At 39.7% G+C, this 22,044-nt stretch overlaps 2 protein-coding genes across 12 annotated transcripts in view; both read right to left on the bottom strand.

Annotated features, from left to right (window-relative positions):
- LOC134822198 (dimethylglycine dehydrogenase, mitochondrial-like) overlaps positions 1–22,044 on the bottom strand; it is a 93,398-nt gene that overhangs the window by 65,732 nt on the left and 5,622 nt on the right.
- LOC134822344 (G2/mitotic-specific cyclin-A-like) lies at positions 1,843–21,414 on the bottom strand. 11 transcript variants are annotated; one of them, XM_063833363.1, is made up of 8 exons: positions 21,336–21,414; positions 7,203–7,381; positions 6,529–7,068; positions 6,254–6,400; positions 5,846–6,067; positions 5,403–5,651; positions 4,409–4,551; positions 1,843–3,936 (listed from the first exon to the last, which is right to left on the bottom strand). In XM_063833363.1, the coding sequence occupies exons 1-8, from the start codon at positions 21,361–21,363 to the stop codon at positions 3,882–3,884; spliced, it is 1,563 nt and encodes a 520-aa protein (XP_063689433.1). In that variant the 5' UTR covers positions 21,364–21,414; the 3' UTR covers positions 1,843–3,881. The 11 variants fall into 11 exon arrangements, with proteins under 11 accessions (XP_063689433.1, XP_063689438.1, XP_063689436.1 ...); XM_063833368.1 differs by having other exon boundaries at positions 6,311–6,400; XM_063833366.1 differs by lacking the exon at positions 21,336–21,414 and adding an exon at positions 20,626–20,799 and having other exon boundaries at positions 6,311–6,400.

Raw genomic sequence — 22,044 nt, 5'->3', positions numbered from 1 at the left:
GGACTACAGCAGCTCGCCAACAAAATAATGTTATTGACAGACATAGTGTTTTTATTAAGTCATTTTCTATGTAGATGTGCTAACAGGAACATTTAAAACAATATATATAGAATGTGCTTATGTAGAATGGACAGTTGAATGTTATGGTCAGGTAAAATTACAGTTACCAGTGCAGTATAAACTTACAGTATTAAGAAAACATACAAGTTACCAGCGACTTTTGGGCGCATTTTAAAAACACTGCTGAATCCCGGCTGGTACTTCAAGATAAATATAGCACTATAAAGTATAGACTACTATAAAGTATAGACTACTTTCTGTAATGTAAACTCTGATACCTACTCCTTGCTCACGCTCTGCGACTTATTTACAGCTTTGAGCATCTGGTTCACAAGACGTTTTAATCGTATTAACGTCATAAAACTTGCTGTCTTAGTTCTTACTACTGATCATCTAGACGCTCACTAAACAATCTCCACCTGGTACCCACCTGGTACCAACATTCCACAAATATGACCACGGCTCCTGATATGGATATGTGGGAAAACCATGTGTAAAACAAATGTTCTAACTGGTTCCCACCCTTATACCAGCCCCCAAATACTGGCATCCCATTGGTTGAAACACTTGAATCCCTCCCGTGAAACTCTCATTCCAATATCTAAGCTGGTATGCTTCTATAAATAGAACAGCTTCTCAGATTCAAATATGCCGCCTTTCTCAGCAACAACAGATCGTGTTAATTCGAGCGATCATACCTTATTTGGGAGAGCTGGGTATATAACCCCATATAAAGACTAATTAATGACCATATAAGGGGTAATTGAGGCTACCTGTTTGATCTTATTATGTCTGTGAAGATACGATTATAACAGCGCAGTTTGCAGAGATTTGCTGAAAATTAAATAGGTGGAGATTTCATTTGGTACAATTGAAGTTCACAAGGGTTATTGAAATGGATTAGATTAGTTAAGTCATTATACGAATATCTGTAACAAAACTGGATCAGATCGAATTATTGGATATTGAAGAATTTGAATAAGATTAATTTTTGGATTCGGGCGGCACGTGGTGGCCAGAGGCTAGAATACCGTTGGAAACTGGATACCATACATACTGGATTCTACATACCAGAAATGCTAAAATGAACAAGAGTTACGTAATTCAAATTTTAATTACTATGTACAATTCAGTCTACTTTGGAAAATATCTGAGTATTTCTCTGGATTTTTTATCAATATCAGGCACGTGATGAAGTATTTTTAAATGTTTAATTTCATCAGATGCTTACGTGCAGGCTTTTTGTCTGCTTTAGAAACACGCTCCTTTTTCATGCTACCGAAAAATATGATGATTAGAAAATGAATAAGTCATCAGTTACTTCGCAAGGTTTATACATAAATTCATGGTATATTTTGAAGTTCACTGTGGTTTCACGTGAGAATTATAGCATGATGGAGATTACAGAGTGTATTTCTAATTAGAAATTCAAGCAGGTAGCAGATAAAATGGTTTCAAGTTTTAGCATGATAAGGAAAAACAGCTGTTATGAAGCTAAGATTTGGCGTGAAACACACATGTTTCTAATGAGTATTGGGGAAATCAGTACTTAAACAGGTGTGCTCATGTTGTAAAGTGGGATACATCAGGTCTAGTCATGTACAGAGGAATTCAGCTGAATGTGATACCCGTTTCTGAGATTACTTAAATTTTTATCAATGTTTGATTTCTGTTTAATTCCATAGTATCTATACAGAATCTTATCTATAGATAATAACCTATAATTTGTTTACTTACGAGGGGAAATAAAACACGCATATTTTTAAATGATTTTACTACAAATTGAGCATTATTATTATTATCATGAGAATTTCAAAAGCACTGTGAAGTTTGAAACAAACATCCAAACAATTCTTAATTGTGTCAAAAGTTCAAATATATTGGGAAATATTCAGGTTTTAAGTTGGTTAACAAATACAACCGGTCCTAGCAGATTAGCATACCGATACACCTAACACAAAGATAAACAAACGTTTAACATTAAATAATGTTTCCTTGTGTTTGAATACCGATACTGCCTCCCCGAGACTAGTATAAATACCGATGCTCAACATCGGGTTTCCATGGAACCGAGAATGTAGATTAGATGACCCCTGCGCAAGATTACATCAAATTCTCAAAACGTACCATGGTTATTTAATTTAGCCAGATTGAAAATATCTTCTTATGTTTGAAATTGGGATCCCTTTTCCCTGTGTTAAAGTTATGTGGGTGAAATTAAACGGGTGCGATAATTCTGCAGGTCTTGTTCAAACATGATGAAATTATTAGATGGGCTGTAAGTTAGCCTACTGCTGGTAGTAATCACTGTAAATTAGTGAACATCTGTAAGGTGTCAAGATCTGAATCATGTGTGAACAAGACCGGAGGACTCGCCCCAATTCAGGGGTGAAAAATAAATAGGTCTATGTAAAGTTCCCAGAGTGGTCAATAAGTTGACATATCCGATGCGATACGACTTATCAATTAACTAATTGATCTGTAATATGTAATACGGCCAGGTGTTCGGGATATCTCGCAAAATTTGTGATTCTTTGCAAAGACAGTATGTGTTATGAAACTTAATGTGTTTGTTGTCAGATGACGAATAATAGCTGGTTCAGCCTTGGAATAATTGTTGGTAAATTAGTCTTATTCTGGTCAAATTCTGATTTTGTATAATTATTGATTCTGGTCGCATCTAAAAGGATTCTCTCAACTAATTTCCCGCTCTACAAACATGTACCTTATACACTAAATTGTAACCAGCTGTACATTTCTCCATCAGACATGTACAACTTTAAATTCTAACTACCGTTTTTAAAGCTTAAACAAAACTCCCTAAACAATATAAGTAAGAGACACCATTATAAGGGGGTTAGAAACTGTTGAAATACGACAGCAATAGTAATTACCCGATTAGTTAAATAATCAACTAATTAGCAACGATCGCCACAATAGTCGTCACACATTCAAACTTCAACTTGCCCAAGCTAACCTTTAAGGGCTGTAAAATTATCATTATATACAAATACAACATACGCGAACACTATTCTACTAATATAATGGGTAGTATAACCGTTAAAAACTCAAAAGGTTAAATAGAAAAGACTATCAAATGGGGTCCAAAAAGGTTACTATAATAGCTCTAGGATGAAATGTTTGGAGTTACGAATTCATGCTTTTTGGACCTTCACTTTGGTTCCGAAATTTTACAGATCTTATGAAATATGTACAGAAAGGTTTTGTCATGATCCTAGAAAATATCATCGTACAAGACTAATTTTAAAGCTAATTTGAACTAGGTCCTATTTATCAACGATGCACGTCCGTTTTGTCAGTTGTCATATAAATCCTGGTCATGTACCAGGAAGTCGAAGAAAAATCAAATCAAATATTCTGTGAAAATAACGACGAAATGTTAACACGCAAACAACTGAATTACTGCAAGGTTGTAATAAATAACTTGGTCTGTGAACATATTTGAAGGGCAGCCGCCTCGACCGGTGTACCCGAAAAAACACTACAAAAATAAACTTCGAGAAATTAATTATTCATTGCTGATGTAAGTTAATACACCGAAATAATTTAATTCGTTCAACTTAAGCACTGCAATTCACAAACAAAACTATTAGGCTGAGTGTTCATTTGACTGAAAAATTACACAAGAGTTTATAAAGATTCGATCCTGGGATCGGTGATTCTGTTAGAATCTTATTCCATCTGACTGAACAATTAACTGGTAATTAAATAATTAGCTAATTGGCAGCCAAATGTGGGGTGGCGGTGAGCCGGAGCTGGAACAAAGGGGGGACTTGTTTGATTAGGTTCCATTCTGGACTTCACTGGTGTGTGGGTATGGACTCGATAGGTTGCTTCTGTAACACAAACATATATCTGAAAAATGTATTCGGTTAGATTTATTTAAAACGATCGGATTAAATTACTTTGGTACAAGACTATTTTCTATGTATACCAAATTTGAATTTTGACCGATCATTCAAGTTTTGAGGATTCTAGCCAAGGCTGGGCGACCGGGCGAGGACTGCGGTTTAAAAATGACTTCTGTCGGGCAACATTCGTCCTTGACTCTTTATAAAAGTGCAAAACATATGCAAAATTCAAGATATTATGGAGATGGAGATCAAGAATCCCTAAAAACTAGACTCCTTCCAGAGTACATTCAGAGGATAAGTCGGCTAGAAATGTTTAAAATTCCACGTTCCAAGAAACCTTGTTAGCAAGCTGAAGTAACCACCAGACAGCAATTGAATAAGTTGTAAGCCCTAGTGGTCGACCCACTCCTATACAGAGCGATACAAAAAAATAGATGTTTGAATTGCTTAAATAACTTAGATTGTGAACATACCTTGCGAGATTGTATTTATTCCAGACAGCAGCATAACGACGGGAATCAGGGGTAACATCCAACTTTTGGAGTTGCAGGAGATCGGACATACATTCCTTAATCTCGGGATACGTATACTTCGTGTAGTGAGCTAGCGTTGGAGTCTGAAGAAATGTGGCGGTTAGAATAAATTGTTTAGGAATTGTTTAGGAATTTATTGAATGTACTCCCAACAAAGCGCTAAATTCTTGAGGTGTCGGATAGTGTTGTTTGGTAGTGAGTAGTAGTGCTAATTACACTACACACTGTACATTGAGGCTCTCAGTGTAGCACACTTTCCTTATATGGAATAATACGGCTCCTACGTAATAACTCCCACACCGATAGTGAACTATGTGCAGGTAAATATTTGCAGATTACTGGCGCGTCTCATTGTTTTTTAATATTAAGAGAAAGTGAGACATACCCAAACGGGCTCATTAGGTTTCTGGGTGGCACGTGACAGGCCGATATTAAGAGAAAGTGAGACATACCCAAACGGGCTCAGTAGGTTTCTGGGTGGCACGTGACAGGCCGATATTAAGAGAAAGTGAGACATACCCAAACGGGCTCAGTAGGTTTCTGGGTGGCACGTGACAGGCCGATAGCAGCTAATATTAAGAGAAAGTGAGACATACCCAAACGGGCTCAGTAGGTTTCTGGGTGGCACGTGACAGGCCGATATTAAGAGAAAGTGAGACATACCCAAACGGGCTCAGTAGGTTTCTGGGTGGCACGTGACAGGCCGATATTAAGAGAAAGTGAGACATACCCAAACGGGCTCAGTAGGTTTCTGGGTGGCACGTGACAGGCCGATATTAAGAGAAAGTGAGACATACCCAAACGGGCTCAGTAGGTTTCTGGGTGGCACGTGACAGGCCGATATTAAGAGAAAGTGAGACATACCCAAACGGGCTCAGTAGGTTTCTGGGTGGCACGTGACAGGCCGATAATATTAAGAGAAAGTGAGACATACCCAAACGGGCTCAGTAGGTTTCTGGGTGGCACGTGACAGGCCGATAGCTGCTGCTGTGAGGAGGGAGGGAGTGTACTTGAGGAATTTATCTCCGTGTATCAGGGAGCGATTACAGAGGTACTCCGTCAAGTACTGCTCGGTGCAGTCACCACCGGAAGCTTTGATGAACCTATCTTGGAAATCAAGGGTTGTAGGAGAGTTGATCTCGTAGTCAAGCTTGTTGAGGATCATTACTTCCATCTTGAATAGCTGAAAAGAATAGGTATGTTAGACTAATCTGACAAAGTATTTTGATATCTGATATGATAATATCACATGACAATGTTAATATATTTAAATGCTGATCGGTGGATGCAGATTTGCCAAGACAACTACAAAAATCTCATTAGAAAAGTTATAAATTGCTATTGCTTGTAATCTAATGAAGATTGAAGAACACATACCTGATGAACTGTGTACGTGTTATCAGTAATCCAGACAAATCTGGCAGCAAGAGCGCTCCCAACAGGAACATAGATCTCTTCCACCTTGCAAGCAATGAACAATGCAGTGGTTCCCAGAAGTTGGAGGTTCTTTCTGGGCATGTTCATTTTGGAGAGGAATCGGTCAACGTAGGACACGGCTAATTGGAATGTTTTCTGGGACAGATGGAATTCGTCGCAAACCTGAGGTGATTTGATGGTTAGTTGAGAGATAACGGTGTTTAAGTAAACATTATATAACTGAGATAAGCATCGATTAAAACTTTCTAATATGGCGGGAATGTTGTTGTACGTACTATAAAATGAGATAAAAACGGATATCATGCTGAATAATTTAAACGGTTCGACAATCGACACATATGAACGTACTGATCGAGTTGACGATCTGTCGAACTTGCGAACTTTCATGTGAAACTTGTTCAGTACCTCAAACATCCAGTCTATGACGGTGGAACGGTTGGCGATGGTGATGTACCGTTGTCTTGACATGTAGCCTGGTTTAGGTTTGTATAATTCCTGCAGATAAGAATACGTTAGAGATGAAACAGAAGAATTATGATAACTAATTCTAAGACTTTAGTTAGAACCGTTGCACGAATATGAATTAAGACAAGAAAATCGGCAATGTTCTTGGAGATTCTTACCTCCATTTTCCTCAGGTGGTTATCAATATCTTCAACATACTCTGGACTTTCTTCCAGACTAGCACCTTCATCAATGTTCTTGATCAGGGGAGCTTCTTCCTTCAGATCAATGCTCATATCAGAAAAGTTTGAGGACTCGTCGATATCCATGTTCCGCAGAGAAGCACAAGAAGCATGACGACTTCGAGTACTTCTGGGAGTGCGAGAAGCTTCCACAGACATGGGACATTCTGAGGGTTTACTGGAGGCGGGTGTGGTGGTGGTAGGGATGTTTGTTCTGTCTCTCAGTGCACTTAAAGCGGGAGCGGATGATGATACGGAGGACCTGTCTTTGAAGACTGAGAAGGTGGAGGAAGTGGTGGTGTTAGTACTGAAGGAGGAGAGAGTGGATTGTCTCATGACGTTAGCGACTGAGGAGAGACGGGAGTTGTTGGTGCAGGACGTGCGCTGAGCGCGGGAGGCGATCTGTTTCTGTTTTGGAGAGGGTTTCTTGGTGTCCACTCGAACGCTGAATGGGTTCGTCTGGCGCTGTTTGATTTGCTGAGGATACCCAGTGTTATTAATGGAATTAGAATTATTTTTAATGGGGGTAAATATTTCAAAAAGTGAAAATCATGTAATAACTTAGATCAGATGATTAATATTCTACAAGTAGATCATTCTATGAAATTTACCTTTCCAAGATCGCTGTTAGCAGTTCCAATACTCTGAATATTGTTGATTGAAGCCAGAGCGGGTCTCTTGCTAGCGGTTCCAGCCAAACGAGGCTCATCACGCTTCGTCTTACGCAGCATTGAGGTTATCGGCGGATAATTCTCATCGTTATTCTGCGTGTACACAAGGGGCATGTTATCTGAAACAAATATTCGGTTAGATAAAAATTTACACAAATATTTGTTGGGAAAATTGTTTCGTTTTTAATACATGACAGTCACACTTTGATTGTTTTTATAATTTTTCATCATTCAAAAAGGTTTGATTTTCATTTTGCGGTTTTTCTTGACAGTGAAAGAATTCAGCTTGATGAAGTTTTCAATATTTTAAACTATTCCTCATGACTTTGGTAGTAAGTTTCACTGCTCAGAAAATAGCACGCGTTGTGTTTACATCACACGAGATGGTGTGTCGCTCTGGGGCTAATGTTCAGAAATTCAAAAAAGAGAGGGAACTTCTGTAAACAATGTTATAGAGTCACTTGTGTGTGTGTGTGGAACTACATTATAATTCTATCCGTAAATTCAATTTACTGTGATATGTGATACAATGGATGTTGTGTCTACAAAGACCCCACGTGACCATTATTCAGTCACGTGATATGAACAGACTGGTGTTTAATACTGCAGACTGACGTGATTCTACGAAATGAGGAACTGAAAATGTCATTACTTCGTCTCCATTGTCGTGACGTCACGTGACATTGTGACGTCACGTGACATTGTGACGTCACGTGACATTGTGACGTCACGTGACATTGTGACGTCACGTGACATTGTGACGTCACGTGACATTGTGACGTCACATTACTTCGTCTCCAGGGAAAGCAGCCTCCGGAATCTGCTGTGAAGTACACTGACTTTGCTCGCTTCATTATAGCTGTATCACAACAGATACGTGTTACAAAGTGCGTTACAAGATCGTTACAGTTGCGTTACACCAACGATAAACAGTATCTGAGTCAGGCTCGAAACAGGGAGTACTAAACAACAAAGTGAACACAAGTGCTCGCTCCAGTACAAATATCATTTCCTGGAGAGCGGTGCACATTCCCAGTCACGTGACACGATAATCTACCAATGAGGAAACAGAGTGATATACATGTGACAAGTATCAGCCATTCACAGCACGGCCCCAGAATGGTGCAGCCAATAAAACTGCTTTATTTTAGTCCAATGACGGGGTAAGCAGATCGGCGGGAGTTTTGAAAAAGAGCAGAAGTAGCAGCAGTGTATCTAGTGCAAATAAACATAGACAGAGTGTAAACATTGCGGCGGCTACTTCTGTTAGTTTTTAGAGGAGCTCTTGTCAGAGGAACAGACAGCAGGATACAGCTACAAGATACTATCTACTAAACTAACACTCCTTCCGCAAGCCTGGAAAAAATGCACTACTTTTTAGGGAGCGTCCTGATTGGAAGATACCAACCCACGAGACTAAACCAAGCATCCTGATTGGACGACGCAGTGTCACGTGATGATCACTGGACAACATTACACTAGTTACTGTACACATACACCCGATATTCACGTCTAGACTCGCATGGGAAAAGGACTGGAGCACTAAAAACTTCTAAGTTTTCAGGAGAGCAAGGGTAGTGTTGATGTTAAGAGGGGTCGAGTTTGTGTGATTTGGGTGGGCATGTTATCTGAGGGTGAAACTGGAGAAATGATCAGAGGTATTGGCATGGGAGTGATATCTTATCTTTTGGGTTATAGTTAGCATTTTTAATCGGATATCCTACTCACTTAAAAGTGAATTATCTACTGCAATAGCTAAGTAACGAGAATTCATAAAGTTCTTACGAAATTGGAGATTTTAAGATTTTAGTCAGCTCTCAACTCCAGTGTTTGACACACAACAGAAAAACAAGGAACAGAAAACAGTCTGCATACGACAACTGTCAATAGATTCCAAACACACCTCTCAACAACAGACAACAACTGTGCAATGCTTGCACGACGAGATGTTGCTTGTGACGAAGTGGACCTGAAGTCACGTGACATTGTCGTGACGTCACGTGACATTGTCGTGACGTCACGTGACAGGCTGTTTTAGAGAGGGAATGTGGCGAGTGTATGGATGTTATTCAGGGGTTGGAAGAGTTGCTTGATATCGTGTGGAAGTAAGGATCCCGCTGTGAATTCTAAAGTGAGCTGTCAGTATTATTGTGAGAATGGGAGGGTGTTTAACATGAGGGAGCATGACATTCACACGTACACAGGGCTTATATAACAACAATAGGGGGTGGGCCAGCTAGTACAAAAAGTAAACGTTTTGTAATGTACAAATTATGTGGTGGGACTTAACTTTGGTTGTTTTGTTGGAAGGAAATGTCGCAAAACTATTCAAAACCTACTTCAATGACACTAAACTTTGGTTCGAAATACTTACTTTTCTTATGAGCAACCATGACAACTTTCAAGTAGAAACTGATAACAGTATTCGGGATCACGGATATAGAACGGAACTTGCAAGCAGGGTAAACCCAATAAAGTGCGGTTTCAAGCAGATAAAAGTAGGTGTCAAACCAATGAAGTGCTGATGAAATCAAATGAGGATGCTGGGTTATGAGCCCCTCCCCCCTATGTACCCTAGCCTTCTTTCTAACGACCTACCACTCTGGTCACCTGAGCTCAATTTACGCACTCTAACAGTGTCACGTGACTCGCCAAATCGACACAGCTCGCCATACTCAGATCACGTGACACACTGAACCAACATGCTGGTCGGTTGTTAGGGGGCTGGTTGGTGATCAATTAGTGGGGGCCACGTGACGTACGGTAATTGAAACAAGCAGTTAGAGTGGTGCTGATGGTGTCTGATGGTGCGGGGAGCATGAGGGTTGGTGGATGTAATTACAGCGACTCTCCACCCCGCAGACTTGTTGGTTATATGAGGGGAATTAATGAGAACTCCACATTAATTTTAATGGTGGGTGTAGGGATATGTGTGGGGTATTTACAGTTGTTCAATGAGGCATTTCGCCCTCAATCTATAACTATTTTCTCAATTCATACATGGTTTTGTATCGAGTGTTGAGGAAAGTTCTAGAATTATTGTGGGCAGTAGTAAATGTGTAGACATTTAACAGAGTATGTATTGAATATACTAAGCTACAGTTAGTGTATACAGGTTTCTCTGTTAGAATAGAAGTGTGATAAAATGTATTTATTAGTTGACTTCGATTCCCGTTTGACTTTTGACCTGTATTATGTAATTTCCGGAGTCGAAGCCGCCGATAACAAAGTGATGAAACAGCAAGTTTTCGTGAGAAGTTTATAATGTGAGGTTAACTGCGAGGTTAACTGCGAGTTTAACTGCGAGGTTAACTGTGAGGTTAACTGCGAGGTTAACTGCGAGGTTAACTGCGAGGTTAACTGTGAGGTTAACTGCGAGGTTAACTGTGAGGTTAACTGTGAGGTTAACTGCGAGGTTAACTGCGAGGTTAACTGCGAGGTTAACTGTGAGGTTAACTGTGAGGTTAACTGTGACGTTAACTGCGAGGTTAACTGTGAGGTTAACTGCGAGGTCCTAAACTAGAATTTACCTTTGGTCCTGATACAGCGACGCTTCTGAGGTTGGGAAGAGAAATGAGTCATAAGGATTGTGGTATAGGTTTAAGCTAGGCGGATATTGGGATTAGATTTGGAATACAATTTACCAGAGTTACAATTAAGCAAGTCAGTTTGTCTGAAGGTCATGAACAATAAACAATCTTACAACCCAACATGATGTTCTAGAAATATACTATTATCTTACTAGTATCTCAACTATACTAGTATACTAATCAAAACAAAGCACAAACTGATACAAGAAGCTCATATTATATAAAAGATACAGTCGTAAAAAACAGATACTATAAAGCAATGTTGAACTGATAGTAATGAACGCTGAGATCTCCTAACATATATACACTCAATAACAAGATCAACACTCCCCTGGCCCTCCCTCTGCTCATTTCAACACAAAACCACCAACTCCGGCTATCCGAGATCTCGTGATCACGTGACCAAACCTCGCTATCTGATTAGTCACGTGACTACAGTTCTGTGATCCTATTGGCTGATATCGGATACAGGGGCGGACAATAGGGGTGGTAACTAGGATCAGATGGTGGAGAAACAGGCGAGTTAGGACTCATAGCCCTAGGGGAGGATCCGGTATCTGAGGAAACGAGGCAAGCATTATACTAGTATCAAGTAAGGGCTGGATGCAAGCATTATACTAGTATCAAGTAAGGGCTGGATGCAAGCATTATACTAGTATCAAGTAAGGGCTGGATACGAGGCAAGCATTATACTAGTATCAAGTAAGGGCTGGATGCAAGCATTATACTAGTATCAAGTAAGGGCTGGATGCAAGGGAGGGGAACAAGTTACTGATATGAGGAAAGTAACTAAGTGTAACGATATTGGGTTTTAAGGCGAGTTTTGGGGCTCAGAACAACGGAATGGTGTTTGTTATGTCTAACAATGTTAGAGGGAACGTTAATAGAGACTCAGAATAACAATAGATCTGCAAATTTAAAGGATCAACTATAGGTTCTGTAAGTAAGAAATGAGGCTTTTTTCATAAGACCAGGATGTAACTGAATAAAACCTAGGGTCAATAAGAACAATTCAAAGGAGCCTGTGACCGATAGCAACAAGCATGTATCTCAGGAAATCTAAGCTCAATAAGTAAACAGGGTCACTCAATTCTCACATCACAACCAGGAAAATGACTGGTCTCAAAGTTCAGAAATGGGGGATTCCCAGGAGATACTAAGATCAACTTGCCAAATGTTGAAGGTATTATCATCACGCTATTATTTACTTCACGTGGTCAGGGTCCTCGCCTCTGATTGGACGGTAGGACCTTGTGATGTTCCCGATTAGTCAATGAGATCTGAGAGTGAATCCCTATTCGATGGCAGCAAATCGTGAGCTAGGCTAGATTTGCTCGTCAATAATTGGATTACTTGGGAAATATAACCTACGATTATGAGAATCAGTGTATAGTGAAGAAAGGTAAACATCAATCAACTCTTATCTTATCACGACGCGCTAAAAACTAGGACAACTAAAGTGGAAATGTGAAGTTCAGTCCAGAACTCCAGGATTATAATAGGTGAAAACATACACTCTGCTAACCACATATCTGTCATACACCCTGATACACACCCAGATATTGTTGCAAATAATAAGAACCTTTGATTAGACGTGAGGAATTAGCAGTGGTTTTGAACAATGGAACAGATTTCAATCCTGATTGGGGGAGGCGCTCTAGATCATGTCAACTGTCATTTCACCTCTTCAAAAGAATGGGGGATACGCCTAACAGATAGAGATCCCTTTGAGATACAACGACTGCATGGCAAGTAGATACGGGGCACTGGGTTAACATGTGTGGAGGACTCATGAACAGTCGTGGAGCACGTTATTGTGCTCACTCATAGTGTCACATCTCTCATGTTCACACCATGTGACGTCATACTGGACCCTCATTGGCTGATCTAGCATCACGTGATCCAATCCTGCTTTCTGATAGGCTAACCAAATACCACGTGTGGTAGATATCTAGTGTTTGATTGGTTGGATGATTAACAGACCCTTGGCTAGATTGGAGACCTGTGGTGGTGGCTGGAGAGGAGATCTAGAACATGTAGGGCCGTCCGGGGATCATTTTATTAATGAGGGGGTGCACGAGAAAATACCAACCAGGTTGGACTACCGTAGATACTGTAGCCCCGCTGTTGTGATAGCTTCACAACCTCTGTCAGGAACGGCTACATTCTCCAGCCTGAACCTTACTGCACATTCAACCATTCTGCAACTTAGCTTCTTAAACAATCTATACAACCCGGCAGAAAACAGCTGCATAACGAACCAATATGCAATCCATGGCCACTGTTCGTCCTAGACGCTCAAGTTTACAAACCTAACGACATCATAGAATAGAAGATCTAATTGTGACTTGACAAAGATCATAAAGAGAGAAGTCAATAACCGAACCTAGTACAATTCAGAGCGACCTGACAACAGACAACGTGTCAAACTTGAAGTGGAACTTTATAATCATCTGTGAACTGAAAATAATCCCATTAAACAGCATCTCGAATATCCGGCGGAACTAACGACAACAGACTTTAGACAATGACCTTTCAAAACAAACTGTCCTACTAATTGACTGAATAGCTTATCACAAAAACACAGGACTAGAAAATAAGACCTCGTACAGTTTTAGACAGATGAGATCACGTGATGTAACAAGGATATCTGAGAGATATTATCCAAACAGCACACGATTAATAAACGGAGAGGTGATAATATCAAGCAAGATAGGATCGGGATGTTTAGACCTGTTGGGAAACTGGCTGAAGAGCTTGCTTGATTTGGAGCACCAGCGGTTGTAACGATAAATACTGACTCTGTTTAACATGGTGGCAGTGAACTGTGGTTTAAAGACGATAGTATTTCTGATTATCGATAACGAAGATATTTATAACTGATAAACTGGTGGAAATGTAAGCAAGAACAACACAAGATTAGGTACTCTGTATGGTTTTTGAGGGGACCTGGATTAGGACAAAGCAATCTTAAATACCAGCAGATAACTACTTTATCAAAATTATAAACTAATCAATTCAATCTAGGAATTTAACCCATTATGATAACTAGAATTAAAAGAGGAAGTGTCGAATAATAAGGTCTAATTGCAAAACCCAATTACATAGTACCTGTTACCCAAATGGGTTTTTAACCTGATTGAACAAGCAATCATAACTATGAAAAGCACGAAAAATATTTGTTCGACACTCATTGAGTTATCACCAATGCTAAATGCTGATTATCACTGACCTCTTTAAATATGTATTCGAGGAAGTGGTTATCAGAGTATATGGAATGTACTATATGGAATGTACTATGTATATGGAATGTACTATGTGTAGAGGGTCTGATAGTGGCGGCAAGCTGCTAAAATAACATCACTTCTAATGTATGTGAGAAATAAAAGCTAATCTCGGAAATGGTTACTGGTAGAACATGTTTACATTGTTAGACATGAGGAATTTGAGAGTACAATTTAACTGCCAAATGTTCATCAGTCACTGATGAGTCACAAAGAATAGGCCAAAAGCGTTTTTCTTTTTAAAAGCCCAACTACTCGCAACTAAAGTTGCAAGAGAAAGCAACAGTTTAGCTATTTGAGATAACTAGGGTAACTTACTCGTTACAAACAAGGGTCCGAGGACAATGGCCAGGGTGGTGTCTTATAATCAGCCTCCACAATCCACATAAGTGCATCTAACAAGCAGACCCTATTAGTGCACTGATACAAGTGTATCAAGCGAACAAGTGTACTCGAGCAGTTGGTGCACCAAGCCTATTTGGAATAATTAGAGATAACAATCGCTGATTAGTGATTAACAATAGGGAAGCAAGTGGAGCGGTGAACAAGGAATTTAGAGAATTTACAACGATCAAAGAAACAATAGCAGCGTGTAAGAGAGAAGGTAAGCGGGGGATGGCGGGGGTAAATGGTGGTCATTACAATGGTTATAGATCTCATTAATAGGCATGAAGTCTCCCTGATGGCAAGCTAAATGTACAGTAATTGGCGTATAATTGAGGCAAGCTTTCAGGGCAGAAAGAGAGTTGGTTGTGGCGGTGACACCAATTACCTTGAGGGTTAGTAAAGTGACATCCCCTCAACAGTCCGGGGACTGCGACGTCACCTACTGCTCTTTGGGACAAAGTAGGACAAAGTAGTTGGACAAGTATTGGGATTAGTAGTGGGACAAATTGTGGGACAAATAGTGGGACAAGAAGTTAAATTGAAACGTACTGCTATCAAGTCAACATGAAGCAGGATAAAATCAGTGACAATAATGAGGCCTTGAATAAGAACCAAGGACCATCTTCGACAGAAATCGGGCATCTAACAAATCACAAATGAAAAACTGATTGATAACCCTTGAAACGTGCTCCTTTTAAATATCATGATATCTTAGAGGAGTTTCCCAAAAAACTAACAAACATTATCCGTTAACAAACAGCTCCAATTACGAGAGAAACAGGGCGTACGAACACCAATCAATAACTAGCGTGTTCCTTGTGAACAAAAGCATAGAATATCACGAAGGAGGATCCCAAAAAAACAACAAACACCAGCCCCAAGTTGACAGCTAGAATTAGGTGAAAGATAGAGTGATACGAAACTTGAGATCATAGTACTCTGAGTACAAGGAACTGCTCGTGCCGGCTGACACGTGACTCAGATCGGCTTCTGATTGGCTGGAAGTTGATATGCTTAACGCTGATCGGTGGAAAAGAAGCACGTGGTACAAGCAACGTGTCTGATTGGGTTATACTCAAAACGTTTCCTACACATCTGTCCGGAAAAAGCGTGTCAGAGATGTCAAAAAATAGAATTCTATCCGAGCTGGGCTGGGAGGAGCGCAGAGCTGCAATGATATCCTACTTTCTGACATATTATCAACGTAAAAACAACACCTTGGACTATAAACTTCCTCTTAAAACTATATAGTATATACTATCAGTAGTTCAAATATAAACCCATCAATTATAAAGCAATTTTAAAGAACTTGGACTAAACATAAACAGCTAACATGCAACCCAGCCCACATGATTTTATTGATTATATTATTTTAAATGGCATTACTGAGCCCCAATATGGTCCCTTACGTCTCTTTCCAAACTGCTCCAGGGTCCTCGGGTCACGCTCTCAAAATACTGAAATACTTCTTTCTCTAAAGGGCTACTTCTAACCACCAGGCTCATTTGAGATAACTTTAAAACAATAGGTCCAATAAAGGATATTAGGGTTAAATTGGAGTGTGGAGGTGATGGTGGTACCGGCAGGTACAGACCTGATCCAAGGTGGCAGTGAGGGAGCTAAGTGGATGTACGGCAGGAGTTCTCGTGTACTTTGAAAATGAACGTCCTGTAATCTAATCTGGAGTAGTGAGATTCATTAGGGGGCTGGAGGAGGACCACCCGCTATGAAAACAACGGGGATTGGTTACGTAGTTTAGGCGGGAATTTCAAATATTGAGGGGCTGGGTGAACACTGCAGTGGAACTAGACTAAGTCTTCTAAGTGACGAGTTAAATGGTTTGAGGGGTCATGACACTGGAATTCTGAGTCAGAGATATGACGAAGGCTCGAATTAAAATTTAGAATCAGATGGGGATTTGATTGATAGGAACCAGAAGTACAAACTATGAGGTCACGAATCTAATTAAGAAAATGGTACTTTAAAAAAAAAAGAGAAATGTTTATATGCAAACAGAAGGAATCAAACTAGAAACTGATTACGAGGTTTTGTTCAAGCGAGTTTTATAACAATATTTTATCAGTAACATACCTCAATTTACCCTCAATATGCTAACTATCTGTCGTTAAAAACAATATTATTATCATGACACATTGACATTAAAACTAGCCACTCTGGGAAAGTTGCGACACTATGGGACTAGTGACAGATTAGCTTTCGCACTTGTGATCAGCTTTGTGAACTTGATAACATTAAACATCACCGGATCTTGTCAACACTACAACTCATCGGCAAATCATCAGCCCGGGACAGCAAATCATCAACCATGGAAGAAAAGGCTGATAACAATCAAGGAAACTTTTAAAAGTGATCTGGGTTGAGTTGGGCCAGGCCTTTGTACAAAGAAAGGTTTACGTATTAACAAGCTAGTGTGATCAGCTAATTGACATATTTTCTTAATGTAGGAGAGAAGTTAATTGACTTGTTTTCTCACATGATAATGGCCCAATCACGTGATCCTAATGAGATCACTTGAGGTGGAATGTGATCAGAATGTGTAACGAAGTCACAACGAGATCTAGCGTGAGATCTCGTGTCTTGGGATCAGCTGACAAGTAGCTAAATGATCGGGGAACATGCACTTCTGGCTCACTAACTGTGGTTCACCAAACTGGGCTGCTAGAGGGGAAGATTACGACAACTTTCGTGCAGCAGACTGCAACTTTGTTGATACGAAGAAACATTCGATTGAAGTAAAACTTGAAATCAACTTAAACCAAAAGAAATGAAAGTTAATTGAGTAACACACACAAGACGGATCACGACCAACAACTGAAATAGTTAATTACCAATTTCCAGGGAAAATCAGGTAGACCAGGAAGAAACGAATAAGGAATCTCTGATTACACACCAAGTCAATTACATGTTACGTGATTGAAAAATACACCTAATTGATATTCATTATATTTTCTGTCCCACAGGTACCCCAACAAATTACTCAATCAGACAACCGTATTTACGACACGTGACCAGAACGTCCAATCACAACCCCGTATTCGTGGGTACCAATCGATGTCAAGCAAGCTCACAGTACTTAACTTGATGCACCAATTTCAAGTAGTTTGTGATTGAGCTAAAATGCAAATCAAATAGGCAAGGAAACAACCAAAGAATCAACCAGAATCACCGTACCATGCAGATGTACTTGCTACCCTAACGCAACATAAAACATATTCGGCTCCATTACATATTCATCAAAATGATGAGTTATATAGTACCTCATAGTAGTGTTGAAAGTATTAAACATATATATGTATGATGAAACACCCCTGTATTATACGATGATTGATGATCAGTGAAACCACATTTAGCATCACGTGATATCGTGAGAAGTGTTTAAATCTGACGCGTTGCTTTAAGATTGGATATAAAGTTCGGGGTGTCTATGACGTATGGTATGACGTGATGTGGAGTCCAACGGACCCGGTTTAGTTGAACGAGGCCAGAAAAGTATACAAATTATTTGAGATAACTGTTGAAATTGACCAGCCGGAACTGATCCACTATCAACTAGAAATCTTGTGAAAATTATGGGTGTGGGTTCGAGATTAAAATCCAATTTCTCCACAGATTTAAAAATTCGAATCCCAGATATTTGAAGTTAACAAACCTTTTTGAAAAAAGGAAGACTGTAGAGCCACACTACACTTGAAACGAACCCCAGTGCCACAGAACGACAATGCGCTCAGTTAATACGCCACGTACAGTTCACGTCCCCCTCGGGGGGCCTGAACTCTTGTTTGGGTATAAGTGCCGTGTGTCAGGTGAGATCACGTGACCACCACCACGTGGGCAGTCACGTGGGCAGTCACGTGACTGCACCACACTTGGGGTCCTCAAAGAGATGGTTTATAAGGGGTTGTGTGATGTTAGCTGGGTAGCTCGTGTTTATTCCGTATTTGGTGAACAAAACAGTGGGCTCCTCTATTTAACACGGAGCCGACAAGGGGGATTTCGGGGACTAATTGGTGGACTAAACGGGGACCCGGTTTTGGGACCGTAAATTGGGTTTCAAACGTAGGAAAATAAATGTGGAAGGGACTATTTGGTGGTGAAATGAGAGTGAAGTTTCTTGAAGGGGTGGAATGATCTTTCGTGTTAATTGCCGCCCTTGCATTAATATCTCCAATTAGGCCGTGTAATTACAAGAAATAGGGTGATTTAGTCTCTTTGATAGACTTTTAAATGCCTTGAGCAAATGTCATAACACGTGGTGTGTGACGTCATGACACGTGGTGTGTGACGTCATGACACGTGGTAATTACAAGAAATAGGGTGATTTAGTCTCTCTAAAAGCCTTGAGTTCTTCGGATCAAATTTTATGAAGGCTATTTTGTTACTAAGAGCATCAGTCTAAAATTCTGCGTCAAACGAAATTTGTATCTAATTAACGCTTTTAACAGGGTACAATTTGCTTTTATCACAGAGTAATGATAATATCTTACTTGAATTAGTTGTGGCAACCGTAGTAGAGGTCATAGCTGACTCAAACCAATCAGATTCCGACAAAACGTCCACACTTGACACAAAAACTCGTCAATAAATAGCAACACGTCAGAAAGTTGCGACACAAAAAATGAGGCCTCTTCGGATATAAATCTCTTCTAATCTGAATCTCGTGACAATGTACATTGTGCTTGTTTCCCGAGCTATTCAAACAGCATTTTGAGAGCTCCGCCAATCAGAGAGCAGGAAAGCTCCACGTGACCCGCAACCAACCAATCAGACGGCAGCATCGGAAAGTGTACTGGCAATTGTGTGCAGTGAATGGATATACATGAGAAGCAGATTCTGCCTGTCAAGTAATTCTATAAAGTATTATTGATGGGAGGAGAGCGAGAGACCGCGAAGGGGAGTTGTACAAGCAATGCTTCTAATACAAAAACTCTAGCATGCTCCATTTGCAGACACTCTATTTTTGAGAGCGAGTTTTTTGTGTGACACGTGAGAATTTTTTGATGAATAGGGCACGTTGAGACATCGTGCATCATCAAAATATCGTTTTTACAGACTTAAATTTGTATTTATAACATTACAATCAGTTGGGGCTACCAGTACAGTAATAAATATGTTGACCTCCAGACTTGAAATTACTTAAATTTCAATGAATATACTTAACGAGTGTGTCCTTAAAAGGGTATTCCAGACTTATTAACAATGAGCTCCAACACAGCGGTTTTCAGAGGGCCGGCGGAGGAAGCTTAAGGGTCCCGGGACTTTACTTAACGACAAATGTGGTTAATTGAGCAAGCATGTTAGGGCGAGTGATTGAGTTTTTGGGTGGTCAATGTGTGAGGATTAGTGTTATTAGAGGTATGGTGAAAGGCTAGTTTCTTCTAGATTTATAACGGTTGGGAGGACTGTGGTTGTGAACAAAATTGTTCTTTAGATTTTAATTACCTTTAAGGTATGTAAGGTTTGATTAATTATTGGAAGCCAAACCACATTAAAGATAAATACTAGCAATTCATAAAGCTGATAGCATTTTTCTCTTGTTTCAACCTATCAATCAAAAATCGTTTAAACACTCAGGAGAATCGTTTGAGACCCGTTTGTTATTTGAACCAAGTAACGTTCCGAGAGACAGGTTAAATGTTACCAGTGGAATTCAGAGAACCAGCAATGATGTGTTTTATGAAGGAGCAAATATTGTAGACATCACGTGACATTTCTTTTAGGACCGATAATTAACACTGATCAGGATACCATCATGATAATATCTCCAGGAAGCTTTTGTAACCAAGCAACCAATCAGTCGCCGGGACGACTTGTCACGTGATGTCATTGCACCAATGGGAAGTGTAGGAGCTGTACAGTACACCGTTAACGCCCATAGTAACTGGTTAACTGCTTTGGTTTGAAGTGTCATATTCTCCCACAGTGAAGTTAAAAGTGTGGTGAGTGAACTTGCAAGGGCTCGAATATGCATCCACCCAAAATCAGTGACCACATACATTAGATTCAATCTTGATGAAACTATACTTTAAAATTCCGCCCAATTAAAAAGTAACATTTATAAATCTAACAAGGGACACCACTCACCAGCAGGCCTGTTGAGTGAAGAGGAAGGAATCATGAATATCACGACACTGTCAACTATCTTATAAAACTTACAACAAAACCATACTTTATCGACAAACCATAAAGCACAAAGTGTATTCCCTGTATGTATTAACACTTTTATAGGAGAGTAATAGTACACGTATTGAGACACGGTTAATTACAGGAGAGCTGACGTTGCAGCTTGCTGTTAGATGTGGATGTAACTGGATTCTGTAATAGACTACTGTATACTAAATCAACTAGGTGTAGGTTTTAAGTGAGTGAGATAAAGTCTGAAGATCGTAACGTTTAAGACACGGCTTAATGATATAATAATACTATCAAATCTGGTTTAATTTGTCATCTAGCTAAATTTGTTAGAAATCAAGTCCTTGTGCGGAGTGACTGGATTTGATGAGGGAATTATAGACAGTGTGTTATGGTTTGAGTAATTAATACAATGTTTTGGTATACTTTAACATCATGAGATAACCTTTTATTGGATCCGTCCTACTTAATCAGATGATGTTTGATGGTATCTTTGGAATTTCTGAACATTTCTATAGCGACACACCGAGCAATATGATTGTTTCGGGGCTTTCTCGACGGTATGATTTAATTCATTTTATCTCCCTCTTAATTAAATATCATCTATCTGTAATTTGTATTGTTTGTTTAATACAATAATCCTAAAAAGAAAGTGGACTTACTGAAAGTAGAACTTCGAGCGTTGCTCATCTTGAGTTCCGCTTTGATTCGCTATAACATGCTGAATGAAATCAATTGATTAGAGGATTAGGCAATCAGCACATGACTAGTTCACAGTCAAAATTGTAGTTAGTACAAACCAACTAAATATGAATCAATTGCAAAACAGATGCAACAACGAAATTCAAAGGGAAAAGGTGTGACCGGCTAGAAAAGGAAAGCCCGTGAAGTTTAAAGATCCATAGCATGTGATATTCCTTGAAGATCAGAGGTCCTCGAATTAAATTCCTTAGGTAACGCTAGTGCAGGATTACACTCGCGTGGCCCATTTTGCCGCCATTTTCTGTTCACGGATCGCCACGCGCTATTTCAGGATTCATTCTAAGATCGGCCGATGCAGATGCGATTATGGATAATCAGAATGATCACAGTTGGCTGTTGAGGCCGAACTATAAAACCAAAAAATATATGTGTCATGTCTAAAGAGTATTATAAGTACTAACCACTAACATTTTATGCCCCAAAAGAAGTATCTACGCATCTTAACATACGAACTGGTATAATCGACCCATGCCAAAATCAAGAGCACCAAATGCGGAGGATGTGGTTGTAGATTGATGCAACTGCATTCAGATAATGGTAGATACCCTGCAATTAATTGGTCTTATTTTCCATTTCACGAAGAGTGATTGGCCAATTAGTAGGTACCTT

Source organism: Bolinopsis microptera, chromosome 10 (assembly GCF_026151205.1).
Source record: "Bolinopsis microptera isolate Bmic1 chromosome 10, MBARI_Bmic_1.0, whole genome shotgun sequence".
NCBI lineage: Eukaryota > Metazoa > Ctenophora > Tentaculata > Lobata > Bolinopsidae > Bolinopsis > Bolinopsis microptera.
The sequence above is the reverse complement of the archived record's forward strand: the minus strand, read 5'-3'. Positions and strand labels throughout refer to the sequence as shown.